At 35.0% G+C, this 19,961-nt stretch overlaps 1 protein-coding gene across 5 annotated transcripts in view; it reads left to right on the top strand.

Moving 5' to 3' along the window:
• The window catches only part of DENND1B (DENN domain containing 1B), a 206,639-nt gene that overhangs the window by 170,166 nt on the left and 16,512 nt on the right, over positions 1–19,961 (top strand). For all 5 annotated transcript variants that reach the window (XM_060178489.1, XM_060178493.1, XM_060178490.1 and 2 more), the window contains 5 exons: positions 1,186–1,276; positions 4,933–4,973; positions 6,421–6,489; positions 9,379–9,435; positions 10,250–10,360. In XM_060178489.1, coding sequence (XP_060034472.1) covers positions 1,186–1,276; positions 4,933–4,973; positions 6,421–6,489; positions 9,379–9,435; positions 10,250–10,360 — 369 coding nt within the window. The remainder of the gene's footprint in view (positions 1–1,185; positions 1,277–4,932; positions 4,974–6,420; positions 6,490–9,378; positions 9,436–10,249; positions 10,361–19,961) is intronic.

The raw sequence follows: 19,961 nt of genomic DNA, 5'->3' as shown, positions 1-19,961 counted from the left end.
AAGTCTTGTGGCCTTAATCTTTTAAAGCAAATTAAGTCCTCTAAAAGGATGTCTTAGTTTCTTCTGTTTGTCAGTAATGTATCACCTTAAATTTATCATTTTTCTTTCACCTTATTTTTCCCAAATGATACTTAGTCCATCAAATTAGATCACTTTAGTATGATTTATAATATTACATTGAAAGTGCATACAAGTCGTGTAAGCATTTTAACATGCTTTATTTTCAAATTACTCAACCTAGTAGGTCACATTTATCTCAAGATAGAATGAAATTAGTAATTCCACATATTAAAATGCTTAACTTTAAAACTTTGTATTGCTTAGCATTGTTTCAGTATACTTCAGTTTTCAAACATACATTTATTCATTTCAAGCTGTATGCCAGGCATTTTGCCAAGTACCAAAAATGCATACATAAATTCAGAGGCCTTTCACTCAGAAAAGTTATTAAAATATATATATTGAAAAGGAAAAGATGGTGATAATGGGGAGGAAGACTTTATTATTTAACATATAAGTACTGTTTAAGGTAACTTTGTGTTTGCTATATCAACTTTGCTTACCTGAACTGTATGTAGACTTACAATCATCGTTATGGTTACTCAGTCAACAGCATGCTAGGAATGATGAGAGCTTTATTTATTTTGTTATTAAGTAGTTAGGATTAGACTGTGCTCTATTATCCTTTAGGACATGCTAAACAACCATTTTATTTTACTGGATGAAGTTAACATTCAGTTCAAAAGTGGTGACATCTGATACTTCTTTTATGCTTACCGTGCTCAGTTATATCATCTAGGCTAACCTTAATGTTTGCAGCAATTCTGAGACACACTGAGAGAAGCAAATCTAGTCAAGGAAAGTAAAGCACTATGAACAGAAGGCTTAGCCAGGATGCAGTGCTGCCTTGACATTGTGCATTGAGCAACCTATCCAGAGCATGTAACAAGGCATTTTCTGTGTCTTGTTAATAAAGTTAGAGTCGGTGCTATACATGTTCAATTTAACTAAGTGATTGCTGTTTATGGAGTACCTACTGTTTTCTTTTGTTTGAGAATATTCATGCACACCATATATGTGTAGTTTACATCTCCACAGGTGTCTACTATTAATATTTCTGAGATAAGTGAAAATTTAAGTCTTAAAGCGTCAATGAAATTAATATGTTTGACACTGTAATTTCAGTTTATTGATGGTCGGCTGGCGAAACTTAATTCAGGAAGGGGTTTCTCTGATGCATTCGAGGAGGAGATTACTTCGGGTGGCTTTTCTGGAGGTACCGTCTAGATACAGTATACTTACCCATTTCTGAACAAGAGTTATCTTGATTTTTTTTTTTTTTTGCAATTATGAAGTAATCTACTTGAGGAACCAGAGAGGTGCTACATTCAAGGCACTAAAATGGTATCATAAAAATAATTTGCTTGAGTAAACTGGTAAGATTACTAGAGACAAGTGTCACAGAAATTTAGTTTCTGTTTTTTTCTGCCTTTACTCCTGCTGCTGCTTGTTGGTAAAAAATAAAATAAAAAAAGAAAAGAAAAGAAAATTGTAGGCTTTATTACTGAGTAAGAATGGAAGAAATAAGGTTACAGCTGAAAACAATAGATAAGAATGTAGTATCAAAAGAAAAGAGTACCCAAACTGCTTGTGCATGTCAGGTTAATTCCTTGTGGTTTAGGAGTCTGTCTGTCTCTTGGCACACCACCATAGCACTGGGGGTGGGGGAGGGAACTTCTCAATTTATCACTCATGCACTTGTCACTCTGAAAAATACTCCCTTAAAACAGTGAACAATTTTGTTTATATGAAACATCAGGTCATATTCCATTCCTATTTAATAGAGTTAACTTATTAAAATGTAAATGTTCAGGTGATGCTATAAGTATCTAGAATGTTAATGACTTACACACTGAACATTTATACATGACTGCTCTCATACAGTACAAAGCACTGGTTTCAAGTACAGAGTCTAGTGTCAGCCCTGACCCTGGCAAAGAATTTTTCTTGAGTCATTAAAATGTTTTCTTACGCTGTTCAGACAGTATTGGTTGAGTGTTTATAGACACTGTTCTTTATATAGGGTGAACTAAATAAACAAAAAGACCCAAAGTGTATATTATTACCTGGTATGTAGTCTGTTTTTCTTTTATCTGTATGTCTGATTTGGAAACATATATTTGTACTGTTTGTGAGTAGTTGTCAAAACTGAAACATAAAACATAAAAAGGTGGAAAGAACCTAAGTTGAAGGTGACTATGTTTTGGCACTTACATCACAGGGAGATGAGAATTTGAACCCATGTGTCAACAACTGTACTTTGAACCATTAACTACTTTCAATAAAGTGGTTAAAAAAAACATGAAAGACCAAATAGTAATAACTCTATACCTAGTAGTAAAACATCTAGAAATTCCAGATAGTTTTATTTTATTCTTAAACAATTTAGTTAGCTCTGTATATATCAGAAGTCATTGAAATACTTTGTTCACTAGGGGAGGTATGAATGGACTGAGTGAGCAGTTATGAAACTTCACCTGACCTAAAGTACAGCATTTCATCAAAAGCTTTTAGCTTTGGGAAAAAACTTAAGTTTACTTGACTCAGCAAGTAAGCTTTGGAGTTATTCAGCTCCTTGTTTCCTCAGCTCACAGGTAAAAATGTAACTTCAATGGAACTTTTGTGTTAAAATGAGGCTTTTTTACTTTTCAACTCAGACAAGCAAAATATGTCACTTCATGGACAAATTGCTTCAGGCACCTATGCAGTATTTACATAACTGCTGTCTCATTATCTTTATGACCCGTGGGGCTAGTATTTTATATGGAATTGAAGATGACATCTTGTGACAGTAATGGGCTAGAACTATGATACTTTAGTATTGTTAAATTCTCTAGTTCTAACCATTAGTTCAGATCCCTCAGTAATTGAGTAGAGGTGGATGGGTTTTTGACTGGGAGGAAAATCACTAAGTTTTTTTTTTTTTTTTTGCTTTTTTTTTTTTTAATTAAAGGTCTTACTGTTTAAAAAAGAATAGAAGAATATTGATCACCATTCAGCACTTGACTTAAAGAATACTGCATTTTTTAAAATGCCAACTAATTTTTTGTTCTTACTTAGAATGCAGAAGTTTTTAAATGCTTACTTTAATAAAGAGTAGCTGATACTTACTCAAAAGGAAAGTGTACTTCAGGTATTCATTTAAATGGATATAAGTAAGCCCATTAAAAATCTATTTGACTGTCAAGTTTTTTAATTGATACATGGTAAGTTATTACCTTAGCTGTACATGGAAATTATTATTTTAGAGGAAAACAAATCTGAATTCAGTTAGATGTGTAATAAAAGCACTGCTGATCTAATTAAAATTAGCAATATTCTTATGAGAATATATATATGTCTCAAAAAACAGTTCTAGAACCCAACTCCAAATATTTGTTCATTAGACTATCAGTAAGAAAGACTGTGTCATGATAATGAACATCCAAAGAGGTAGGCTGATTTGATGTTATCACTTGTCTTACAGTATAGTAATAATTATAATTACTCATAATTATTGAGTGTTAATATGTGGCAGAATTAAATTCTCACAGCAGTCAGTTAGATACCTATTTCCATTTTTTTGTGAGGATATTCTTCCAAACAATTCACTCAAGGACACGCTGCATAAAGTGGAGGAATTGAACTCAGAATGTCTGCCTGACTCTCGAAGCTCTTGCTTTAACAACCAGCATATATTGCTTTCTTGTGCTAAGAGAGCTTCTCAGTTAGGAGCATTAAATATATATATAAGGAGTCCTCAGGTCTTTTCTACTAAATAAAAGCAAAATTCCAGTCTCTTTTTCTCTGTTGAATTTTTATACAGATAGAATACAGAAATGGTCACTGGAGGAGAAAGCTACATTCACTAAAACTGAAGAAAAAATTATATTCTTTCAAGCAAAAAAAATAAATTTCATAAAAGTTTCTTGTTTATCCCCTTCATTGTCATTTTGGTGGCAGTTCACATGTTGTTTTGGTGGATACTATACATGGTTATGATAAAGTGAATTGAGTACAGTGGAACTTTATACTATTATAGCTCTAATGAAAAATTTTAAAATGCAGGCAAGTCATCTAGAGTATCTGGATACATACTGAATCTATAATTGTGGTTATTAAACTGAATGCATACAGATTTTTTTAAACCTGTGTTCAGAATTGTAGAAGAAATTTGTGCTGTACGTGCTTCCTTTCAGACCCATCTAGAGCATTCAACATTAATTTAAAAGAACAGTAGTGAGGAACCAGGAGAGGTCTCTGTAAAGGAAGAAGATTCTTTGGGGTTAAAAGTTAGAGAAAAAAAAAGTTAGTGAGCAAAAGGATGTAGCTAGATAAATAACCGTGAACAAAGCAACTAAAGTAAAAAATTAAGGTAGAATTAGTTCTTGAATCCATTCTTAATCATGTAAGCTTGAAGAGGGGCAAATATTTTCAGATTAATTTTATATAGAAGTAAGTAATCATTTTCTATAAATAACTTCTATTTCTTCTTAGAGTCTAGAAATAATCTGTTCAGTCTTATATTTATTCACTTGTTTCTTTTTTTTTTCTTACTAAATTATTAAAGTAATTTGAAAGGGTGATAGGTAATTTGTTCTAGTGGTATTTTCCTGACCTCACTTGACAGTTGAGACCAATTTAAATTTTTGGTAACTTGAAATTCAAATAACTGGAATTTGAAAAATTATACTTGAAGAGAAAAATCTTTGCTAGTTACTCTGTTTTAAAGGATTAGAGCAGTTTTTTAAATTCTTACAATACAGTGCTCCTTTTACAATATTGCAGATAAATAAAATGTTCCTACAAGGGTCCTGGAAATACTAATCATTGATGAATTTGTTAATGGTTTTTTATCAAATATTCCTGACATTTTGTTTTTCTGTATTACAGGAAATGCAAGATCATATCAACAATGGGTACATACAGTCAAGGTAATAATCCCTCAGTGTTTCATCATTTTTCACTATGGTAAGCATGGAAAAATGCTTACTGTTAATATTTATTGGCAGTATCTGAAAATGTTTTACTTTTTTACTTTATAATTAGAATTTGTTGATTTCATAAAGATAATTTAAAAATAGAAGATATTTGCTTGGATATAGGTGGCTTATTTATTTGTATTCAGCACAAGCTTTCACAGTCACCTTATATTCAAGAACAAGGAATTAGGTGGAACAGTAGGATTTGATAGGAGTTTACCATTTCTTGTAATGTGCTTTTGTCAACATGGTTATTTTAAGTATAAAATTCTCTCTACAAAGTAAGACTCTATTAACCTACATTAAAACAACTATAAACATTATATATATTTTTTGTCAAACTTTATTTATTTATTTATTTATTGTTTATTTATTTATGCCTCCAAGGTTATTGCTGGAGCTCAGTGCCTGCACTACAAATCCACTGCTCCTAGAGGCCATCCCCCCTTTTGTTTATTGTTGTTGTTGGATAGAACAGAGAAAAATCGAGAGAGGAGGGGGAAGACAGAGGGGGAGAGAAAGACAGGCACCTGCTGACCTGCTTCACCACTTGTGAAGTGACCCCACACACACACAGGTGGGGATCTGGGGGCTCGAACCCTGGGTCCCTATGCTGGTCCTTGTGCTTTGCGCCATGTGCTCTTAACCTGCTGTGCTACCACCCAGCCCCCTCAAACTTTAAATATATACCCATTACTGGTCAGCATTGCAAAAGCCTGCCTCAATTGCGAAGATGAACTTTTAATTTTTATTTATTTATTTTATTAGTGACTTAATACTGATTTACAAAAATTGATTTACAATTCTAACAGGAGCATAATTCTGCGCCGTTCCCACCACTAGAGCTCTGTATCCCCCCCATTGGAAACTACAGTAGTTCCCCCAAGGTTGCAGATATGAGTAAACTATTATTTCTAACTATCTGTCTATATTTGTATATATTTTGCCCTCCTCTTTATTTTTATGGTTCTGCCTTCTATTCTTTTCTAAGTCATACCTACACTTATTACTACTTCCGAATGTCCTTCCTTTTTTCATCTCTCTTTGGGTCCTGATGGAGTTGGAGTTCAGAGCCCTCTGGTCATCTTCCCCTACCATTTCTCCCCCGCTAGGAGTATGGACCAAAAGATGAAACGATTTTTAAACAATGTTTTATGGCAACCAGAAGAATAGGGTGAAATATTTACATTTTCTGTGAAATTATCATAATACATGCAAATTTGAAGTAGCCAATTTTTTTAAAATTCTTTATTGAGGAGTCAGTGGTTTATAAAGTAGCCAAGTTTAACATAGACTATTAAAAACATGAGTAAATTAATTTTGTATACTGTTATTATGCTTTGTGTTTAGTCTAGTCTAGTCACAAAAATTTTGAAAATGTTTATTTTTCTCTTTCCAGAGAGGAGGTGCTCTATTCAACACAGCAATGACCAAAGCAACTCCTGCTGTAAGAACAGCATATAAATATGTAAGTTTTGGACATTTGAAGAGTCTATTTATAAAATTTTAGTTTTCTAGCTGATAAATACAGAATGCTGAATATTTTCTCTTTTTAAATTCAGTTAAGCTATAACTATTTTTTCTTTCTTTTTAATTTTTTTCTTTTTTTTAAATTTATTTCTTTATTGGGGAATTAATGTTTTACATTCAACAGTAAATACAATAGTTTGTACATGCATAACACTCCCCAGTTTCCCATTTAACAATACAACCCCCACTATGTCATTTATCTGATAAATACATAATGCAGAATATTTTCTCTTTTTAAATTCAATTAAGCTATAACTATTTTTTCTTTTTTTCTTTCTTTTTAAATTTTTTTCTATTATCTATTTATTTCTTGGATGGATACACCCAGAAATCAAAAGGGAAGGGGGTGATAGGGAGAGAGACAGACATCTACAACACTACTTTACCACTTAACAAAGCTTTCCCTGCATGAACCTGGGTCCTTGTACATTATAACAGGTGTGCTCAACCAAGTATACCACTATGCTGCCCCTTCTCTCTCTCTCTTTTTCTTTATTATTTCCCTTCCATCTCTCTCTCTCTTTTTCTTCTTTCTTCTCTTTCTTTTTTATTTTAATTTTGAATTTTTTTAATTTATTTTTTATTTAAGAAAGGATAAATTAACAAAACCATAGGGTAGGAGGGGTACAACTCCACACAATTCCCACCACCCAATATCCATATCCCACCCCCTCCCCTGATAGTTTTCCCATTCTCTATCCCTCTGGGAGCATGGACCCAGGGTCATTGTGGGTTGCAGAAGGTGGAAGGTCTGGCTTCTGTAATTGCTTCCCGCTGAACATGAGCGTTGACTGGTCGGTCCATACTCCCAGTCTGCCTCTCTCTTTCCCTAGTAGGGTGGGTCTCTGGGGAAGCGGAGCTCCAGGACAAAGGTATAACTTTTTTAAGTGAGAGGTGGAGAGGATGCAACAAGAGTATTAAAAAGGTGTTCTTGTTCTTTATATATTTCTATCTGCTTGGACTTGTTCCAGGTAGCCCCATAAAATTACCCTGGGGCCAGTCTTTTCACAGAGTCCTAACTCTGTGCTCAGCCAGGTGTGCTACTCCCAGCCCCCTAGGCATTTTTTAAAATTATGGAGAGTCAAAGCATCTTTTAGGGATGAAAAACTTAGATTTTCCTATTTTATTCTATTCTTCTTCAGTCTCAGTTACACAGTGAAAATTAAAACATGCCATTAATCAAATAGTCAACCTTAAGAAACGGCACTTTTTCACAGACCGGAGGGCGCATGCATACATAGGATATAAGTTAGACCTAAGCAGAGATGGTTATATTTTCTAGGAGAAGTGAAAAGAAACTTTTTTTTTATTTCCTTCTTCTGACTTTATTTTTTTTTTATTTCTTTATTGGGGAATTAATGTTTTACATTCAACAGTAAATACAATAGTTTGTACATGCATAACATTTCCCAATTTTCCATATAACAATACTCATTTTTTTATATTTGTGCATTGGTACCTTATGAATCATGGAAATTAGTATGGAACCTTTTAGATAAATTGAGACTTTTATCAGTAAGATAATTATTTTTAAAAAACGTGGAGATAGAATTTACTATCTTCTGGCCATCTAGCTTATCATTTACTATGCTGTGTGTTGTATGTTCTGGTTTCACTTCATTTACAATAAAGATTCATTCATTACAGTAAAGATAATTGTTTAGTTCACTTCAGGAAGCGGCTCTGTATGCCAAGTGATATACTGGACACTACAACATGAACAGCAGAGAAAGAAGATTCATTCCCTCCATGAATTTGAAATTTTATTTAGTCTTGCTGAAGTGACTTGGGAAAACTGGATGATTTCATAGAGGAAGTAAGGTCTTTGGAGTTGACTTCAGATTTCATGTCTGTAAAATGAGACTCATACTGTATGTCCCTTTTTCCCATGAGACTTTAATCCAGTGAATAATAAAGCCATAGTCATTCTTCTCTTTTGAGATGGGAAGAAATTGAACTTAGAAATTCCCAGGTTTGAATCTGGAGTATGTGGGCTTAGCCCCGTTTCACCCCATTCTTCATCTGTACGGTGTAATAATGGTGCCTCCTCATAGAGTTGTAATGTCAGTGTGATAATGCGGGCTACATGCCTAGCACACATGGCCATATACTCAAGAAACACAAAATGAAAGTGGATTTCTCTGCCTTTTAACTCTGACCACTGTGAGTAGGAATTTCCAGTGGAACAAAGACTAAGGCTTTTCAGAAAGCCCCCAGTTGTCCTTATTTAAATGACACCCCACAGGTATCACAGCAGGACTTGAGAGCCCCAAATGCTGGAGCTGGATTCCCTATGGAACACAAGGACAGTCATTAAATTATTTAATGGTTTCATTTTATTTTTATTTTATGCCAGAGAAACTATATATGAAATAGCCATACCATTAAAATAGCTCAGCTAATACAAGCCCGTGTGTGCCTGAGACAGCACCATGAGCTTTCTAAAGTTGCCCAAGTACTTTATAGTCCAAACAGACTGTTGCTACAATTTCAAATTAAGACTGCATGTTAACATGCACTCTCCCCATATCTCTCTCTCTCTCTCTCCCTCCCTCTCTCTCTCTCCCTCTCTCTCTCTCTCTCTCTCTCTCAGTTAAGGAAGCAAAATGCTAAACATTACCCTTTGTATGTTGTCTTTTATGTAAATAGGGACTAATCTTGTTTTTGCAGCTAATTTATGTGTGATAGTAAGTAATATGTCGTTCCTTGAAAACAGTGTTAGACTATAATTTGGTCCGGTCCTTTATATTAAATGAGATCTCTTCTACTTGTTATTTGAATGGCAATCAAACCACACAGAATCAATACTTGTTTTACTGTTTTCTAGGCAAAAAGTCATGCAAAGCAGGGAATAAAGGAAGTGAAAAGTAAGCTAAAACACAAGGTACATCTTGTCTTTTCATTCTTTCTCAATACTTACATTAATTTGAAGCTTATACTTTACAAACCACATGAGGTGTATGTTTTTAATGACTTTTGAAATATGCCTAGCCCTTTGTTCAAGAATGTATTTTTCATAACAACCCTCTGGCAACTATCTGCCATTCTATATGCACCCACTGAATAATCTCTTTATTGTGTGCATATTTTATCACAGGACCATGGAGATCTTCAAAGATGCTTTAACAGGATGTATGTTTTCATTACAGTGATTGCCTTGATATCACAATTGAAATTCTTGCTTCAAGCTGAGAATATTTTTTAAAAGATGACCTTTGGTGCAGACTTAAGCTAGGAAAGCCATCATCTGGTTTTGTAAAATCTTTCCAAGAATGTTTATTTTAAAATTAAATATGCTCTTGATATACAGAAAATTATTTTTGAAGCTGTGTATTTGAATCTGTGAAAATTGCATATATGAATATTTATGTATGTATGTTTTGATTTGATTATACATCTTGGCAGATTTTATTATTGTGTTGAGTTTATGACTTGAGGGAAAAAAAAACACAAAGTTCCATTTGTATTAATGAAGAAAAAATTATCTTTATATAAATCCCATCCAAGTTATTTAAAATAGAACTTAGTCAGAAATTATTAATTCATAATACAGCAAAAGGAAAACTTCTTCAATAGATTCTTTAAAACTTACATCTGAAGCAGCACTCTTACTTGCATCCATGTACCAGATAATTCCCCTACTAGGGAAATAACTTTAGTGCTTCAAACTAATGACTTATGTATTTGTTCTTGTGCAGGAAAATGAGGAAGACTGTGGTGGCACCTGCTCTGGCTCAGTCCAGTATGCACCAGTTTACACACTGCACAATGAAAAAAGACGGAGTCTAGAAAAACGTAAGCTTGCACAGGTAAGGCTATTTACCCTAATACTTCCAAATTCTAAAATGACACTTCAAATTGGTTTCTTCAATTTTGAACCTACTCATTTTTACATTTTGCGATATGGGAAGTCATCGGTTAGGATCCAGCAAGTGAGTAGGTCGCATCTGGGCAGTTTGTAAGAGGATCTGGAAGCCACTGTTCTGATGTCAGTCTCTTTAACTTTAGTAAACCAAGCACTCAGAGACCTCACTGTCCACTGAACACAGAGAGACATTGAAACATGCAGTTGACATAGTATGACTAGCTTGTTGATTAATGAAGATCACACAGATTTTCTTGACTGAAGTATAAAAATGAAACTCTGATACAAGGGACTTTGGCCATAGACTAATATGCATCTGCCTTTTTCTTTTCTGTTAATTGCCACCAAGGTTATTGCTGGGGTTATTGTGTCTGCACTATGAATCCACCACTCCCAACAGCCATCTTTTCCTCTTCGATAGGAGGGAGAAAGTGAGGGGAGGGAGAGATAGGGGAAATATAGATATCTGTGGATATCATGAAGCATCCTCCTGGCAGGTGGGGAGCGGGGGCTCAAATCCAGGTCCTTGCCACCACTCAGCACTCATGCCTGCCATTTCCTAAGTTCCAGCTATTACTTCTCCTTATATGCTGATGCTACTTAACAATATTGCCCAAAAGTATGTGAGTGTCCAGATGCATAACTTTATGTATCTCTATTTTTTTACATGGACCTTTCTGAAGGTTTAAACTAAGTAAATTTTATATATGTAAAGTGATATTTTGAGTCACCTTAGAAAACAAGCATTTATATATTTTACTTCAATAAAAATATTTTAATAAGCAAGTCACCTCCCCTTTTTGTTTCTTATTTCAGATATATTTTTTATTTATTTATAAAAAGGAAACACTGACAAAACCATAGAATAAGAGGGGTACAACTCCACACAGTTCCCACCACCAGAACTCTGTATCCAATCCCCTCCCTCGGTAGCTTTCCTATTCTTTATCCCTCTGGGAGTATGGTCCCAAGGTCATGGTGGGATGCAGAAGGTGGAAGATCTGGCTTCTGTACTGCTTCCCCGCTGAACATGGGCATTGACAGATCAATCCATACTCCCAGTCTGCCTCTCTCTTTCCCTAGTAGGGTGGGGCTCTGGGGAAGCAGAGCTCCAGGACACATTGGTGGGGTTGTCAGTCCAGGGAAGCCTGGTTGGCATTATGCTAGCATCTGGAACCTGGTGGCTGAAAAGAGAGTTAACATACAAAGCCAAACAAATTGTTGACCAATCATGAACCTAAAGGCTGGAATAGTGCAGATGAAGAGTTGGGGGAAGGGGAGCTCTCTGTTCTAGCTAGTAGGCTTATTTTAGTTATATTCCAAAGGGCCTGTGGCTATACTAGTTTTTTTTTTCCCCTCTCCTGAGCCTGAAATCTGATATGCAGGTGGATCCAAGTTACTGTCTGGGGAGATGATGTCATGGCTGGAAAAAGGACCAGAAAGCTGCATCAGGGAAGAGAGTAGCTCCCAAATATGGGAAAGGTGTATAAATATTATTGACTGTAAACCCCATCGGTTAGATCACCTCCCTTTTGGGCACAGTGATAGAGCACAGGACTTTCACATGTGAGGTTCTGAGCCTGATCCTTTAGTGCCAGATGACAGGTGGTGCCATTTGCTACCCCTTTCTCTCTTTCTCTCTCTCTCTCTCTCTCTCTCTCTCATTACCAGAGTACTGTTTAGTTCTTGCTTATATTGTTGGGGGTTGTGAAACTAGTTTTTAAAACAAATTCTTGAGGCCAGAGACATGTCTTAGTGGGTAAATCATAGGACTTGGCACACATGGGACTTTTTTCTAGGCATAACAATAACATACATGGTTGATTCATTAAGTCTGTGTCCCATATGCTATTAGTTATGTGCTGGTAGTGAATGCTGACTGTATGACTTTAAATAAGGCCTTCATTCGAACAGTTATTCCACAAACACCAATTTTGTTTTATTACTATAAACTGAAAACATTTATTAATTTATAAACTGATGGTATATCTACATTTGATTGGTTAGGCTTTCTTCCATCACAGTATCTTTCTTCAAGCCTTAACATAGCAAAAGCTTTTGGAAAATATGTATTGCCATAAGTGGAAACATTTACAGTGGTGAATATGTTTTGATGTGAAAAATTGTGGGATCTTTTTTTTCTTAAAATAAGTATAACTTCAGAGTGCTTTAGAATGGAAAGAAAACACTTAACTGCAGAAAAACCTAGCCCACATATTCTAAATATTTTATTTAAAAATTTAAATCACTTTCCTTTAATATATCACAGTCTTTCTTTAATAATCTAATTACAAAATATGTTACAGATTTTTGTTTTTGCTTTCTGTTAATTTCTAGAGAAAGAGTTCTGATAGAGAACCCTGCATCAGGTCTGAGAATCCCTGCCAGGATAATAATCACTCTTTGCATGCTTATACTGAACAGGTTGATTGGTTGTCAGGTATCATGATATTATTAATTCAGCTATCTGTAATGATTAATATTTTATGATTTTCTTTTTTATTATCTTTATTTATAAAAAGGAAACACTGACAAAACCATAGGATAAGAGGGGTACAACTTCACACAATTCCCACCACTAGATCTCTGTATTCCATCCCCTCCCCTGATAGCTTTCCTATTCTTTAACCCTTTGGAAGTATGGACCCAGGGTCATTCTGGGATGCAGAAGGTGGAAGGTTTGGCTTCTGGGACTTTTTTCTCCACTGAACATGGGTGTTGGCAGGTCAATCCATACTCCCAGCCTGTCTTTCTTTCCCTCGTGGGGCAGGGCTCTGGGGAAGCAGGGCTCTAGGACACATTGATGAGGGGTCTGCCCAGTCTGTTTGGCATCATGGTAGCATCTGGAACTTGGTGGCTGAAAGAAAAGTTAACATATAAATCCTAACAAATTATTGACTGATCATGAACCTAAAGGCTGGAAAAGTTCCTATGAAGAGTTGGGGAGGGGGTCTCCATTTTGTAGATACTTAGGCCTATTTTAGGTATATTCCAAAGAGCCAGTGACTTTACTAGGTTTTTTAAAAATATTTTATGATTTTCAAGTGGCCTAGATAGCAGTGGTGGCTTGACCAAGAATTAGGAGAAGTATAGCTTTTATTTATTGATTTTTATTGAGGAAATATTTTACAAGACTTATCATTGCATGGGTAAAGTCTCACATCTCTTCAAGATAGGACTTTCTGACTTGGTATAAAGGAATTTGTTTAAACAACATATTTAGGATTAAGTTACTGATGCTGATAAAATCTGATTAATAGTTTTCAAGGACTAGATACCTCAGTTCCAGGCACTGTGCATACCCAGTAAAGATGTTTCTTTTTATGCGTATGTTCTGATATATATCTGCGTATTACTTTATTACTTAATTTTTCACATTTATAATCTTATGGGAGCAAATCATCTCATAAAAATGTAATGTTTTACTTTATTTGCTTGTATGGTTTTTTTGTCACTGAAGCTTGACTTTTAGTTTTAAATTCACATTCTGACTTAATCAACTATGAGAATTTTTGTTACCCTTTGGCAAATTTTTCATAGCTACTTTTTGCCCTTGATTTTCTTCCAAAGTTATTAGAATGCATGTTTTGTTGCAATACTAATTGTACTCCTTTGAACTGAAAATTTCAGAGTTCTAAGTGATAGTCAATTTGTGGACAACAGTTTGTTAATAAAAACAGAGACTAACACATTCACATTGAAATTGTCCTCTAATCTCTAATTTGAATGGTTTATTTAATTCTATAATGTCAGCAAACAGACATACACAGAAAGACAGGGAGAGGGAGAGAGAGGGAAGGAGGGAGAGAGAGGAGAGAGAGAGGGAAGGAGGGAGAGAGAGACAGAGACAGAGACAGAGAGATGTCAAGACATTTACTACAAGAATAAAGGCATTACTAAGGACATCCAAGGATAGAAATGGATGTAAAGGGGTCTGGGCAGGCAAGGTGGGTTAAGCACATGTGGCTCAAAGCAAGGACAGGCTTAAGGATCACTGTTTGAGCCCCCAGCTCCCCACCAGCAGGGGGGTCACTTCACAAGCAGTGAAGCAGGTCTGCCTTTCTCTCCCCTTCTCTGCCTTCCCCTCCTCTCTCCATTTCTCTTTGTCCTATCCAACAGCAACAATGGCTATAACAACAATAACAACCACAACAAGGGCAACAAAATGGGGAAAATGGCCTCCAGGAGCAGTGGATTCATAGTGCTGGCACTGAGCCCCAGTGATAACCCTGGAGGCAATAAAGAAAAAAAAAGGAAGAAAAAAAAGAAAGAAAGAAATGGAAACTAGAAAATGGAAAGCAGGAGGAAAGTCAGCACCATCTCCCTCCCTTGCCTGCTCTTTCTTTCCCTCCTTCCCAGCTTGCCTCTCTTCCTCTCTCCTGCCTGCACTATTCGCTACATATTTGTTCTTTCACACATAATTCCCCTGCTTCTCTCTGCCCATAACACTGAGTGAAGGCCTTCTATTCATGCAGCTACTAGGAATGGACAACAAACCCCACTCCGGTTTCTTGTAGAAGAATCTAAGCAGCCCACTTGGATCAGGCATTAATCCTCAGTTCCGTATCAAGTGGGAATAGCAGGGAAGACGGCATACTGCCAGTGAGATTAGAATAATAGTAATAGTGTCACCAGCAGGGGAATAGTATAAGGATTAACAACAACAACAACAAAATAAAAAAATATCTACTATTTCTACATACCTTACAATGTTTTCTGTCTAAAATTTAGCTTTGTAAAAATAATAATAAATAAATAACCTCTGTTTTGAAGTAATCAAAGACTGAATCTTTGTACCACACATATGAAGCATGACAATTTTAAGGCCAGCATGCCCTAATGAATTGCTTTTTGCTTCATTCTTACATGAGACTTAAGTCACTTACAAACAAAAAGATTACAAGTGTAATAGAATAAGCTATTACATGTTTTTAAAGGAACTCAAGAAAAAGCAGGCCCTCTCCTGCCTTCTAATTTGTTACCTTTTGTCCGTGCTTGATTACATATACTACAGGATCCATTTACAAATACCAACAATACAATCAGTGGGGACTGTTATCTTCATTTTTCCCTTGTAATAGGGAGCAAAAGGATTAAGATATAGGCCCAAAGTTCTACAGCTTAAAAAAAATAACAGAATAGAAATTCAAAAGCACATGAACTAATTTTAGGAGTGTGGCTCCTATCCACGGAGACTGTGTCTTTGCTTTGGGTTGGAGTGCTTCTGGAGAACGGGCAGTCAGACACAGGGGAAGCAGAGACTTAACTAAAGGTACAAGCATTTAGGAATGAACAAAATATAGCATTCCTAAGCCCTCTTTACATTTGTAAAATGATACTAGTGATACACACTAGTTTCCTAGGATGCTCTAAGTGCTCTGGGTAACATATATAAATGATTTCCCACTCAGTAGTCACATGTCTCCATGTATGCATGTATATCCTCTCTGAATTTATTTCTTGTGACAGTGGCATCATCTGGCTTTCTTCTCTTTTTGTAGTTATTGTCCAGAGTCACTAACAGTTTTCTCGTCTGTAAAACAATAGCTCAGAACCCTGGAATTGTCTTTGTTCTGTGTAGAGATGACTTCACATCCCAGTATTTAAAAGGAAATTTAGAACCAGCAAAAGAGCTCACTTGGATAGTGAGTTTCCTTTGCCATACATGAAACCCAGGTTCAAGCCTGGCTTCTGCCACTTTGAGAGAAACTTAAGTGCTGTGTCTTTTTCCTCTCTGTCTGAAAAAGTCAGCCCAGCACAGTGAAGCACCATTGCTGGCAAATACATGTATTAAAAGGAAATATGCAGCTAATATCCCAAGAAATATTTTGATTTATAAGTTTCTAAGGCCTTAAGCATGTACTTCTACTGTCAGTAAAATTGTCTAAATAACAGATATAAGCATAACTCATTTCATTCCTTGCCTGTCTGGTTATCCATTTGAGTAACTTCAGCTATATGAAGAATTTTACATTTCCAATTTCCAACTGGACTTGTACAAATGAGAGACTTTATTTTGATCTGTTTCTCAAAAGATCAAAGCTAAATTATGATAACTTAAGTCTTAAGAATATATGTAAAAACAAAAAAAAATTTTTTAAATCTGTATACTATAAAAACAAACAATTCAAAATATATATTGTTTTAAGCCTATGTTCTATTATTTAGCTTGCCTTTGAATAGATTGTGAGTCTATATCTGTCCCCAACAAATAGGAATTGTGTGCTGGCCTGCTAATTAGTATAGTTACTTCCCGTTTTGTTGATGAGGCTTAAATAAATGTCAAGGGTACAGCCATGAAGATCTCCCAATTAGGCTTCACATTTGTAAAGCCCAACCCTTTTCCTTTTGTGTGGAGATGACAGTTCCAACAGCAGCCCCAGCCTAACAGGACTCCAGGGAAAGGAGCCTCCTCTAGTTTTATTGAAAACAGGGCCAGTTGGGTCTAGTGAGAATACTGCCACTGGTCATGGTGCAGAACAGTTTTAATCTTCTCTGGATACTTACCTTCTTTAACCAGTTTCATCTCAGAACAAGATAGCATAGACTTAGTGAAAAGTATTTAGATCACTAACCCTGTCAATTAAAAACTGTTTAAAGATTTTCTTGTAAAAACTCATCAGAATCTGAATGGAGCCATTTTTAAAAAATATTAGAATGATGCTAAGCTACTTGTCTGTTTTTAAGTAATATTAACTATGCTTATTCTAGTGATTGTAATGCATGTAAGATGCAACACACACATATGCGCACACACACGCGCACACACACGCACGCACACACACACACACACACACACACAAACACGCATATGCACACTAGTGAAATGCTGGCAGTAGCTTAGCTGTATTACAAGTCAACATTAACAGATGGATGGCCCTAAGCAAGGCAGAAACACTGCAACAAAATCTAGTGAAAGTGGAAGATTGAAGCTTTTTGTTGTTAAGCCTTATTAAAACCCCGGCACACATAGAACTCTTAACTATTTCATGTCCTGGACAAGTTGCAGTTATCTGCTGTTTCGCCAGCATAACCAATCAGTTATGTAGAAACTGCATGAGAAAATGTGAATGGAAGGTTATTTTTTCATTTGTAACATGATATAAAACAGTGTGCCCACACTTGGGATGGAGTCAGAATTTCTACTCAGACAAAATATGACTAAACTATTAGTGTTTATTCTGTTTCTAAAACGTTACAGGCATACTTATAGCTTGAGATCTGAGCACATAGCTTAACTGAATGCATAAGTGATGATGTTTTAACCATAAAATATGATCTTTGTGATTTTCCATTTTTCCCATTGCACAGTAATACACACACTCTCATTGAAATCTTGCTGCTTTTGAGTCCTTACATATTTGATGATTTGCAAATATCCCTGATGTGTTTGTGGGATATATATATATATATATATATATATATATATATATATATATATATAATACAGGAGTTATGAGTTTACTTTGTTATTGATGATTAATGTCATTTTCTCTTTAAAAATGGGTTTGGAAGTTTTATCTACCCTTTAGCTTGTAAAGACTTTCAAGTAAAGCATTTCAAAGCCATACACTGGTTGAATTCAGACTTGAGAGAAAGCTCAGTACATAGGCATGTTTTGAAAAATATGAAAAGTCAGATGTTCTACATTTTACAACTAGTAAATTTCATATTTTAAAATATTGTGAAGTGAAACTGGTATTACCACTTGGCAGTAAGTAAAATATAATTATCACCAAGCCTTACGTATATTTACAACATATAGATAAGAGAAAAGATAAAAACCTAGATTCTCTAATACTTACTTGCTGAGAATAATAAATGATTGGCTCTCCATACCAAATAGGATATGATTTATATATTATGATTATGCCACACATGTATTCAGTGAAGTTCAGTGGATTCAAGGAGTAAAATTTTAATAGGATATAATGAAAGCTAGTGTTTCTTGCTCAGGTGACATATCTAAAATGACCTTCTTGTTGGAATATATAGAAAATGCAATTAATTGAACAGTTTGCTATTGGCTGAAGAAGAGACTACGACTACCTAGTTATTGTTTTCAATAGGAAGTAACCACTTGCTTCTCATGAAAAAAAATATTGTAAATCACAAAGTGAGAAAAGTAACTTGACCTGGGAAGAGAGGAGAAAAATGTGTGTATGGAAGGGAAAACTCAAATAATTGGAAAGAATGCTTAATCATTTTTATAATGATAACAATAAGTTAAATCAATGATAAGTGAAATTTTTTAAGTTTTAGTTCATAATTTAATTTGACTCAGTATTGAGGATACTGTTATTTTGATCAAGTTAAAATGGTCAATTAAAATTAAGAAATCTGGGGCCAGGTGGTGGCACACCTGGTTGAGCGCATGTATTATAATGCACAAGGACCCGGGTTCAAGCCCCCGGTCCCCACCTGCAGGGGGAAAGCTTTGTGAGTGGTGAAGCGGGGCTGCAGGTGTCTCTCTGTCTCTCTGCCTCTCTGTCACCCCCCTCCCTCTGGATTTGGTTGTCTCTATCCAATAAATAAAAATAAAAAATAAAAAATAAATCTATTAGAAAGTTTTAAATGATTAAAAGTTTTGAAATAAGTGACTGTATTTCTATTTAAACATGCTCACAAAAAATACCACCTAAATGAAAACTCATTTTAGCAGTTTCTGTCTCAGTTATCTTTCACATAGTCTAATTTTATTTATTTATACTAATGTCTGTATTTCATAAAGCTTATCCAGTTCCAGTTTTTAAAATATGAGCACAGTGTTAACTTTAAAGAAAGCTATTTTTCCCTCTATTGAAATGATATTAACAGCCAACACATCAAATTTGTTTAAAATAAAATCTGTATGTATCCTTCCCTCCCATTGTGGATTACAGGAGTGCCCTCTAGTGGAAATAATTAATACTTTCCTGGAGGAAAAGTGAACACAAGACAGTATTTAGACATAAAATTTATAGCACAAAATTTGTGTGTCAGAGTAGTCTCTTTTAGAACAGTACAGTAGAAGACACATCAAGACATTTCTAGTGTCCATAGGATTGTTGAAAACATTATTCTTTACAAAGAATAATTAAAACTAACTCCTTTCATTAACTAATCAGGGCTTTTTTTTTAAAAAAAAAAAGTATAGTTCTAGCATAAATAATAGTCAGTCCATATCTGTGATCTTGGAAGAACTACTGCAGTTTCCAGTAGAGGGCTTGGGGACACATAACTCTGGTGGTGGGAACAGTGTGGAATTAACATTCTTGTTAGCTCATAATTTAGTAAACCAGATTAAAAAAAAAAAAGAAATTCACCACAATTCCCATGATGAATGTAACTATAGGAATAAGAATCACATATTATACTAAATATGCTTCTTTTGCAATAAAGTAAATAACAGTTTAGTTCTGTTTTAAAATACTTAATATACTATAAAGACATAACAAAAGATAGTTTCACTTATGTAATCATACTCAGTATATACTATGACATATCTTCAAGTTGAAATGTACCTTTTAAATGTTGTTACTGTGTTCTTCAGATTTATTGCCAGA

The sequence above is a fragment of the Erinaceus europaeus genome, chromosome 19 (genome assembly GCF_950295315.1).
Source record: "Erinaceus europaeus chromosome 19, mEriEur2.1, whole genome shotgun sequence".
In the NCBI taxonomy this organism is placed as follows: domain Eukaryota; kingdom Metazoa; phylum Chordata; class Mammalia; order Eulipotyphla; family Erinaceidae; genus Erinaceus; species Erinaceus europaeus.
The sequence above is the reverse complement of the archived record's forward strand: the minus strand, read 5'-3'. Positions and strand labels throughout refer to the sequence as shown.